The sequence below is a fragment of the Triticum aestivum genome, chromosome 7D (genome assembly GCF_018294505.1).
Source record: "Triticum aestivum cultivar Chinese Spring chromosome 7D, IWGSC CS RefSeq v2.1, whole genome shotgun sequence".
In the NCBI taxonomy this organism is placed as follows: domain Eukaryota; kingdom Viridiplantae; phylum Streptophyta; class Magnoliopsida; order Poales; family Poaceae; genus Triticum; species Triticum aestivum.
In genome coordinates this window covers 46726316-46737419 of record NC_057814.1, presented here as the reverse complement: position 1 = coordinate 46737419, position 11104 = coordinate 46726316, and the positions used below count along the sequence as shown (strand labels likewise).

The window sequence follows — 11104 nt, the reverse complement described above, 5'->3', positions numbered from 1 at the left end:
CTACTTCACGGACAACAGCACCACCTACCAACGGAGGTACGCACGTCACTCCACACGTACGTACCGAATTTTTTTACGGTCCGAGATTGGCATTTCTCAATCGATTGAGAAATAAACCCTGTATACTCTGTTCTTGTACGATGTCACGGACTAATCCATGCATGGCTTATAACAAGTCTGACAACCGCGGCTTAAGTGCAACTAAACAGCACGTGTGAAAACGCTGAGACTTGAGGGCTCGTGAGGAGGAACCCCCGCTCCTGCTAGGGTTTCCCCTGCCGTCAGCGGGCCCTAGCCCCTTCCCGCCGCCGCCGGCCGCCTGGCGCGGGCGTCCCGTCCCGCCTTCCCCCCCTCTCCCCTCCTCCTCATCCCGCTATAGTAGGTACGCCTGCCTTCTGCACCACCGTCGGAGCGGTGCCCGCCACTAGCTAGGTTAGCGACACGAGGCTTATACAACACCGCCCGACCGTGCGTGTATGGTTGAATGATACCAGGTCTAAGCACGTGGTAATTGTAAGGTGGAGTGGTTATTAGCGATTAAGACTCCACCCCAATGTCAAGGGCGCACATGCAGTGACTCACATCGTTTCTAAATGATGTTACACTCATGGAGTTCTCTCCCCGGCAATTATGGGCATCGGAACTCCACGGAGTTGGCCTTGTCGGTGTCTCTGAGGGACTCGGTAGGATGCTTGTGTGGTGTCTTCATGGTCGTGAGGTGACGGCGATGACGCCTAATCACGTGTGCATCCCCGGCTTGCACATAAAAGACATGTCGGTCGTTTTCGCTACCTGAAGCGGCACGGTTGTTGTGGAAGTGTGGTGCTGGAGGAAGAATGCATCTATAGTGAGGTGCCTGATCAAGCAAAGGGGTTGCTCGGTGATGCTTTGGGTGCATAGAATTCAGGGATGTCTCACAAAAGCGAGCGGAATGATTGGCGGCGAGCCTTCTCAATAGAGTTGGGAAAGAGGACCTCCTTGGACCTGATTACTTCGGTAGAGAGGGGTGTGAGCAGGTGGTGAGTGTGGTGTGATGTGGATCGAAGAAGTGGGAGCTAGTTTCTTTATAGAGCTCATCATCGCTTGGATCAACTGGATGTGGATGGTGATGTCGTAAAGCAGTATCCTCGCGCTTGGGACCACAATCTATCACCTAGTTTTTTAATAGAAGTAGACGGCTGACGTTATCCACGTGAGTTCTCTGAGATCCCTGCCTTGAGTCGAGTTGGGCGCTTGTTCGACTGGATGCAAAGCTCCATGAAGAGGCTTAGCTCGCGGTTCTGGCTGCTTAGAGGATGCATATTGTTGAATGCTTTGATTTCGCCGATCGAGAGCGGGAAGATAGACACATCGCATCGGAGTAGGGCGTTTCGGTGCCCAGGCTCATCTGCATCCGGTTAGAAAAAAATTCGTAAAAAAATCGAAATAAATTCAAAAAATTTCAAAAAACTTTTGTGCGGTAGACAATTTGATGCGTGAGGCCCGTCCCAAATTTCAAGTCATTTGGACATCTGAGCAGCTCTCAGCAAAAAAAGACAAATCGGGCCAAAACAGTACATGAACAGTAAACATTTTTATAAACTCTCAATTTGTCTTTTTTGGTGAGAGCTTCTCATATGTCCAAATGACTTAAAAATTGGAGCGGACCTCACGCATCAAATTGTCTACCGCATAAAAAAAGGAATTTTTTGAATTTTTCTAGTATTTGTTTTAATTTAATGAGCTCGGGTGCAGATATGGATTTTCGCATCATCATATTATCATATTGAGTTCCTGCACTATGTACACGCATTGTCTGCATGCCTAGAAACTCAGCATGTCGATAAACCTAGGAGGACGCATATGCATGCCAACTTGAATTGCTGGTGCAAATCACCGTATAGAATTGAGTCCTAGGAACGCGGCCTCGCATGGGATGGGAGAAAGAGAAACGAGGCCCAAATGAAATGGCCCCTATGTGCAAGCGAGACCGGGTAAATGCCCAGAAGTAGGCGGCCAAAGTCTGGCCTGGAACGAGGCATGGCCTACTAAAATAAGCGAAAATGGACTTTTTGCGGGAATGACAGGTTATGGCCAGTTTTGCCTAAATCTGGGTTGGTTTTCAGGCGCGCGTAGATGTCTGGCCAAAGTCTGGGCATTCCTATGGCAGAAAGCCCTCCATGTCAGCGGCCGGCCCACCGAGCGAGGTTAAGGTGTCTTTCCGCACTATCTTTCTCCCACGCTTCTCTTGGTCTGCAAGGTTAAGGTGCGTCCAGAATATGTGCATTTAACCATTTTTAAGGAAAATATGTATGCCTTTAATTGCGTAATATATTGGACAAACTACCAGAAGACACACTGAAATGGAAGATGAAACTCATCAAATGGGCTGCGCAATATGCTACTAAAAAGAAGGATTACAATAGTTTTTCCGGTACGAAAACAAATTGGATAATTACATTTAGTCGCAAAAATAATACGAAACTAAGAGCCATCCTATACATACTATCGTCTACTTCTCTCTACTTCCTTTTTACTATGCCGACATAAGGAAGCTCCACCGAAACCAAGTAGAGTTTGCCATCATCTCTTTCCATGATCTCGGTTGGCCTGACTTTCTTTGACTCTCTCATCTGCTCGACTATCTTCCCATCGGCACCAACCCTGACAGCAAGAAGATGGCTATCACGGCCAAAGGGCAACTCATTCTTCTCACGGTGCAACGCCACCCAATAACCTCCTTTCCTGTCGGGCCTGACGTTATCTGGGTAGCCCGGCAGGTCGGCAAAAGGCTCGGACTTGCCCGCGTCGACCCCTTTGATCCAGTGCCTCAGCAGCTTGCACGGGCCAGTAGATGCGACCACGAGGTACGTGCGGTCGGGGCTGAGCGCGACGCCGTTCGGGTATGTCATCCTTGGTTGGAGCACGGTGTCATCTGATGTTCGTGGATCATACATCATGAGGCGGCCTGTGGAGTCCCCTGTCTTGGTGACCATCTCATGTTCTGACCTGTCGTAGTTCATCGAACTGTGGGTGAAGTAGACTTGACCGGTGACTTGATCTACGTCAACCCCGTTGGTGAAGCGCAGCGGCATTCCATCAATCTGGACGACCAACACGGTGGCGTATTTTTTATAATGACTGAAGTTCTTTTGTATGCTTGCACTCAGCTGTGCTGACAACTTACTTCCGAGCAAATCTGAAGCCTACAGGCTGCAGAACAAGTTACCTAAATCCAAAGTCTTCTTCTTTGAGAAGCATGGGCACAGCTTACTGCTGGTGAGTTTTAGCTGACTTTATCAGATTGCTGTATATCTTTTGCACTGGAAGGAACAAGTCATATACCTCGAAGGGACAATGCCGATGATGTCCATTCCAAATTTCAGGAGCATGGTGTCCATGTCTCATCCATCATCAAGTGTGCTGGTCTCTACCGCCATTCGAGGCGCTATCATCGGGTTTCCGACTACATCCCGCCATCCACAACCGAGTTAAAGGAAATCGACAAAGCTAGCATGTAATCAAAATCACCACCCAGCAAATCCTTAAATCATATGCGCTGAATCCTGAACACATTGATTGGACGTCACATTTATGCATTGGTACAATGCAGCGACCTATTGTTCAGAACGTGCCCAGCGATGTTCTCTACAATGGAGGACGGCACGGTGGTGCGGGGACTCGCCGGGGTGCCCGAGGATGGGCCGGTGCTGCTGGTAGGCAACCACATGCTGCTGGGGATTGAGCTCACTCTCTTGCCGCGGAGTTCATGCGGCATAAGAAGGTCGTGGTCCATGGCATCGCGCACCCGCTGCTGTTCCCGAAGAAGACGAAGACATGGTCGGAGGGACACGATTTATTCGACTTCCTCAACCTGTGGGGAGGCGTGCGCATGACCTACAAGTACATATACGAGTTGCTAGCAGCTGGGGAGTTCGTGCTCCTCTATCCGGGTGGCTACAGGGAGGCACTCCACTGCAAGCTACTTGCAGAATAAAATTTGTTGATTTCATTGGTTGGATTTATTATACTCTAGAAACTGTTGTGGACTTACTTACATTTAAACTTGTGGATTGTAGGGTGAAGAGCACAGGATTTTCTGGCCAGAACAGATTGAATTTGTTAGGATGGCAGCGCAGTGCAATGCCACAATAGTGCCATTTGGAGTCGTCGGAGAGGATGACATCGTGAATGTAAGCCATTACCGGATTTGGTCATCCCTTTCTTAATTTGCATGTGAACCTTCTTAGGTTCAAGCTTGGATCCCTAGCCAGAGTTTATCAATCCTGAAACCGCTAGATATTTAGAATGTAAACACAAGCCAATTTATTTCTAGAAACCACAGCTGCTTTGCACATTTGATGGTATCAGGAGCGCGCCATTCTAGAAGGAGATAATGAGGGCCTACAGTAAGCATCTGAATCTCTGGTACGGTATGCCCTGGTGCTACTAACTCTTTTTTCCGGTCCAGTTCATAACTAGGAATACCATATCTGTCTTCTGGCTGCCGCAGGGATGCCAAGCACGAGGTGATCTTCCCCGGTGTGTGCATGAAGATCCCGGGCCGGTTCTACTACCGGTTCGGGAAGCCGATCCCAATGAGGGGCAGGCAGGACGTCCTCACCGACCGTCGGGCCGCGACGGTTCTCTATGCGCACATCAAGTCGGAGGTGAAAGGCATCATCTCATACCTTCTGGAGAAGCGGGAGGAGGACGAGTACAGAAAGATCTCACGGAGGCTCATGTTTATGGCTTCCCAGGGGTTCAACACCCAAGTTCCATTGTTCGATCCTGGACATACGCTAGTTGCCACATGGAATGAGAATGTCGCTACTGAATTTTCATTTTTCGACCTTTATGCAAAATAATGCTTGTAGTTTTTGAAGCAGAATTTTCAGCATTACTGTTGAACAATTAAAATCGGTGTATGTGCCCTCTGTCGGCCATGATTGTTCAGTTCAGTCTAGGCAAGCTCGGATGGTGGGAGACCATGGCAGCTGGTACTCGTACGCTGGCCCGTTGGAGTACTTGTCGCCAGCACTCATGCGCTTGAATTTCATGGTGGAGAGATCGATGGAGATGATGCTAGAGCCTCGCGTCGTCCCCGGCACGACGGACCCCTCCACCACCATGAGGATCTTCATTGGCATGCGCACTCGTTTACCGGAACCTTGAAGCCCCCAGGTTGACTGTGGCAGCGGGATCGTCCTCTCCTCTGCCCACTCATCACGACCGAGGTTGTTCCGTCGACCGAAGGTCCTAAGTTCGTTTCTGAAAGAACATGCAGTGCCCCCATGTTTGGTTTTGGTAATTGATGACAATCTCTATGGACTAATGGTTGCCTTGAGTTATATTTGAAGGATTTGTCCATAGGCATTTCTTGAAGTTCATGTGTTGGTTTCAAGGAGTTTCTGTGGTGACCAAGGTGTTATTAAGGAATTATCCAAAGATTGGTCATGTGAGAGTTGAGCTTATTGCAAGCATGTCTTGGAGAAGAAGATTGTGTGATCATTCATGTATATCTTCAAGACATCATCCAAATGAAGAGAGTTGAAAAGATTCATGGTTGATCAAGACTAAGTCAAGAGTGAATCAACTTGATCAACTCACAAAGCGTAGAAGATGTACCGAGAGGGATCAAGCGATCCCATGGTGTGGTAAGCATTGTCAATTACGCTTTGTGTACTAACCCATGATCTTCGTGAGAGTTCTTTGTGGGGTTAGGTTGCGGTGTGCAAGTTCAAGTGAAGCATCATGAAGAGATCAAATGCTTGAAGCTTGCCGTCCATTGTGGTGACAATGGACTTGTGAAGATGTTGCGGTGTGCAAGTTCAAGTGAAGCATCATGAAGAGATCAAATGCTTGAAGCTTGCCGTCCATTGTGGTGACAATGGACTTGTGAAGATGCGTGGAAGAGTGGCTCACCCATAGTGGAGCATGGGGGAGCAATCAACTAGTCTTCATCGAGCCAACGCAACCAAGAAAGGTGGTCCAACTTGAGGGAGTCAAGATCGTCATCATCTAGCTCAAGTGGACCATGTGCAAGGCAAAGGTTTGCTCTTGATAGGTTTTTTATTTTACCGGTCTCATGATGGTAGTTGGAAGACCGGGTTATAGGATCGTTTGCCGTACTATCAAGGGGGGCTCTCGATGAGTAGCTTGATCGTATCGTTCATAGAGAGCTCAAACCATTGCATCCTTGCATCATCTTTATTGGTTCTTGTTTGGTTCCTCTCTTTGTGAGTTTTGGAGCTTATGGTCATCTTGATGACAAGCTCGAGTTCATCGAAAATGGAGTTCACTCGCATCTTCTATGATGTTTTCGATGTTGGAGGTTATGCCGGTTCTTCTCGGTTGGAGGTTTCACTCCTCTATTTGTTGGCATACCTCCCCTGCCTCTTCTTCCTCTATCCAACAAGCTTGAGTTTGCTCAATTCGGAGCTCATATGCAGAAGTTATGGCAGTTTTGGTTTCCTAGCGGTAGTACCGCGGGCCGGAGCGGTAGTACCGCTTGGGTGCTACAAGCGGTAGTACCGCTCCAGAGCGGTAGTACCGCTTGTAGCCCCCAGCCGTAGTACCGTTGCGGTCTCGTGCTAGTACCGCCTCGATTCGAGGGGTCTTTTTCGTATCGGGTTTTACGGTACTAGCCGCGGCAGTGGGGGCCGTAGTACCGCTCGTATGCGGTAGTACCGCCCTGACCACCGCGGTAGTACCGCTCTGGGCCCAGCGGCAGTACCGCGAGGGGGAGCGGTAGTACCGCTGGCCAAGCGGTAGTACCGCTCTCTGCGGGGCTTGTGTGGGGGGTAACGGTTGGATTGTTCCCCCCACTATATAAGGAGGTCTTCTTCCCCAATGAACCTTATCCTTTGAGCTCGTGTTCTTTCCCCATTGTTGACCTTCTTCGAGCTTGCTAACTCTCAATCCCTTCGTGGATTCTTGCTAGTTTTTGAGGGAAAAGAGAGAGGAGATCTAGATCCACATTTCCACCAATCACTTTCTCCTCTATGTGAGGGGAACCCCTTGGATCTAGATCTTGGAGTTCTTGGTGTTCTCCTTCTTGTTCTTCCTCTCATTTTCCTCCCTAGCATTAGTTGCTTCGGTGGGATTTGAGAGAGAAGGACTTGGGCACTCCGTGTGCCCTTGCCATTGCATTTGGTGCATCGGTTTGAGTTCTCCACGGTGATACGTGGAAGTTACAAGTTGAGAAGCTTATTACTCTTGGGTGCTTGGTGCCCTTGAGCTTGTTCCTCTTGGGTGCTTGGGCGCCCTAGACGGTTGGTGGTGTTCGAAGCTCAATCATTGTGGTGTAAAGCTTCGGGCAAGCGTCGGGGTCTCCAATTAGGTTGTGGAGATCGCCCCGAGCAATTTGACGGGTACCGGTGACCGCCCGCAAGGGTTGCCAAAGTGTACGGGTTCGGTGACCGCCCCCAAGGGTTGCCATTTGTACGGGTTCGGTGACCGCCCTCAAGGGTCCCTTAGTGGAATCACGGCATCTTGCATTGTGCGAGGGCGTGAGGAGATTACGATGGCCCTAGTGGCTTCTTGAGGAGCATTGTGCCTCCACACCGCTCCAAACGGAGATTAGCATCCGCAAGTGTGTGAACTTCAGGATACATCATCGTCTCCGCGTGCCTCGGTTATCTCTTACCCGAACCCTTTACTTATGCACTTTACTTTGTGATAGCCATATTGTTTTTTGTCATATATCTTGCTATCACTTAGTTGTTTATCTTGCTTAGCATAAGTTGTTGGTGCACATAGGTGAGCCTAGTTGTTGTAGGTTTTGTGCTTGTCAAATTAACCGCTAGGTTTATTCCGCATTTGGTCAAGCCTAAACCGTAATTATTTTAAAGCGTCTATTCACCCCCCTCTAGGCGACATCTGCGATCTTTCAGTTTCTGTACAGTAGCGCGATCCGCACCACACCGTCGTTGCAGCGCACGGCCCTCAGCTGGGGGTGGCACCGGTACGGCAGCTGTGCCGGGAACAGGGAGGACGAGAACTCGTGGGTGTGCTTGTCGAGGGCAATGACCTCCGAGCGCATGTTGTTGGTGTTCCAGGCCGTCCAGTAGACGGCGTCCTCGGTGTTACCGGCGAGGAAGAAGAAGCCGTCCCACGGCCCAGAGTAGGGGATCCCGCCGACCCGCCAGTTGTCATCAGCGGAGGTGAACACGCTGGTCGTGACTGCGCCCTGGTCGTACGCCGCCGCGATGATTATCCTGAAGTTCGACGGGCTAATGCCCCCGTCGTCGCCGTTGAGCAGGAAGGCCCCAAGGCAGTACCAGTTGCGGAGGAACGAGGGGTAGCTGATCACCCTGCTGCAGCGCCGCGTGGTGGGATCGCAGACCACGAGGCATGGCCAGTAGTTGGACTCGCCGAAGCCGGCGCATCTGGTGAGGAGGAGCACGCCGCCCCGGCTTTCGGCGAGGTCCCAGCCGCGGCCGCCACAGCTGTCTGGGAGAAAGCAGAGCGAGAAGTGCTGGGGCCACATGCCGGCGGTGTCCGCCGACGCCGAGAGGGAGAAGACGGGGTTGCAGCCCGGGGGCGCGATCCGTGCTTGCGCTCGTCGACGCGGTAGTGGCCGGCGACGACGGGGCGCGCGTGGAGCGACCGGAAGCGGGCAAGGAACCCGCCGTCGGCGATGACGCGGCGCCAGCGCTTGCACGCGCACACGGCGCGGACGAGGTGGAGGGACGTGGGGAGGCGCAGGAGGATCAGCTCGAGCGGGTCGTCGGGGACGTCGTGCACCGTCGTCGTCGTCGTCACAAGCGGTGCCGCGGTGTTCTCGCCGCGGTCTGCCATGGCCACCTGCAGTATCAAAAGTCCGGCTCACGGCGTGGTGTCGTATTCTTGCGGCGGAGGCAAAACCCTAGCGAAGTTTTGTCAGGCTAACATGATCGGTCCATGCTAGATGGATGAGGACGCGTCGTCTTATCTCCAACGAGTCCTCTTTTCTATACAAGGAATCTGGTTTAGGGAAAGTTGGACAAAAAAAGTGCGTTAACAAGTCCTGTAAGCATGATTATTTTTAAGGAAAATGTTTCAGGCCGGAGCGCCGGCCGAACGCTTCACCGGATGCGTGCGGGACGTGGGATTAAATTTGATCCAACGACCATGAGGTATCTGCTGTAGGTCCATGGGGCAGCCCCACTCTCCCTTATCTTCTCTTGCTCTGCCTTATCTTCTCCCACGATGAATTTCTCCCAAATCCTTTCTCTCATCCACCTCGTCACCACCTCAAAATCCATCTCTCTCTTGCTCCCTCACAAAATCCGACGAGCTCCGGCCGGCCGTTCTCCTCTTTCCTCTTGGATCCCCATCCCCCTTCGGCGACGAGCTCCACACACACCGCAGCCGCTGCATCCCCATCGGCTTTCTCCCCTGGCAGTACATACGGCTGCAGCTCGCACTGCTGCAAGGGGGCGGGGCCGAGAAGGAGCGGAGTCGCTGTTGTGAGGTTGCTGCTGCTAGCCATCAACGCCATGGCCGCCGCCTCCCCCTCATCTGGTCGTGGTCGTGGCGCTGGAGCAGGCGGTGGAAACGATGGCCTCCGGTGCTACAACCGGTGAGTCTTTTTGCTGGAACCAGCCGGCAAAAAAGCTTCAACCACATTGACCAGTGCTGAAACCAGGCAATCGTCGAGTAGTTTTTGCTGCCACCTCCTTTCTTTGCTACAACTGGCAGGATTTTTTGCTGGATCCGTCGAGAAATTTTGTTGCAACCATCAGCGGCGATGCATGTTTTTGCTACAACCAGCACGACGATGTGCTACCATCGGCACTGGTGTTTTTTGCTTCGAGATTGTTTTGCTGGAACTAGTGTTTTCTTTTGCTGGAACTGGCTAATGTGTTTGATACAATCGATCGTCGGAGTTTTTTGCTGCTGGGATTTTTGCTGGAACCACTATTAAGTTTTGCTGGAAGTGGCAAATATTTTTGTTTCACCGGAGTACCGAAGTTTTTTGTTACTTTAGATTTTTTTGTTGGAGATGACGGTGCAAGTCGACGACGGCGGCGAGCCGGAGACGAGGACGTCGGGATGCTGCAACCATGGTGATGGCGCTCTGGACCCTTCTTGTGTTCGAGCTTCAACCATGGTGAGTGGAGGCAGCCAAGGCGAGCACAGTGGCATGGGTCGCCGGGGAGCGCGGATGGCCGGCGTGGTGGCACGAGTTGCCAGCAAGCTCGGGTAGCCGAGGACAAGCGAGGCGGCCGGCGAGCTTGCACGGAGTGGGGCATGCGTGCACGCTCACTTTTTCCTGATCTGCTTTTTCCTGCGTGTGTTGATTTTATAGGGACGAAGTTAATTTTAATCTGACGATTGAAAAAGACTATCGGACGTACACGCAACGACCGGCCCAAAAGTTGGGCCGGTCCGCCGGCGCCTATCAGTGCCCTATTTTTAAAGGGTGCGCTATAAAAACTGCCCAGCTTTTCTTCGATATCCTTTCCGTAAATCTTCTCGTAAAAGCGCCACATTAGCGTGCCACCATCATGCCCACCGCGTCGCCGCCTCCGACCACCCACCAACGCGCTGCCGCTGCCGACCACCGTCGCCGCCATCGATCACCGCACTGCCGCTGCCAACCGCGTCGGCCCATGGGCGTTGGAGTACTTGTCCTTGTCACTCAGGCGCTTAAACTCCATGGTGAAGAGGTCGAGGGAGATGAGGCCAGAGACTCCCGCTGTCCCCAGCACGATGGAACCCTCCACCACCCAGATCTACGCCCATGGCGGGATCCTTCTCTCCTCTACCCACTCATCATTGCTACTCTTGTTCCGTCAGACGAAGGCCTGAGGTCGTTCTCGTACAACAACACGATCCGCATCCCGCCCGTCGCATCACACGACCCTAAGCTGGGGATTGCGCCGTGACGGCGGCTCCTCCGGGAATATGGAGCACGACAACTCGTGGGTTGCTCTAAAGCAATGGAAATTCTGTCGATAAATGCTCCCACGGTTAGGGAGCTTGAGTTGAGAGTTGAGACAAGAATTGGTACTAGTGATAGGGACATCTGGATTCTCTGAGCATATAAGCGGAACTCTAAAAGAGTCGCCATATGGCCCTGATCGGCATAATAACCACCCCTATACCGATCGTGGTCAAAAAGGCTGCTCTAACAGAG

General features: G+C 51.7%; 1 protein-coding gene and 1 pseudogene across 1 annotated transcript; one reads left to right on the top strand and one right to left on the bottom strand.

Annotated features, from left to right (window-relative positions):
* The first annotated feature begins 1910 nt into the window (after positions 1–1910).
* Positions 1911–4847, top strand: LOC123170738 (acyltransferase-like protein At1g54570, chloroplastic; annotated as a pseudogene).
* Positions 2502–3098, bottom strand: LOC123164502 (protein STRICTOSIDINE SYNTHASE-LIKE 10-like). The gene has a single exon (XM_044582012.1). It carries the CDS (start codon positions 3072–3074, stop codon positions 2502–2504), a length of 573 nt encoding a protein of 190 aa, XP_044437947.1. The 5' UTR covers positions 3075–3098.
* Positions 4848–11104: the final 6257 nt, after the last annotated feature.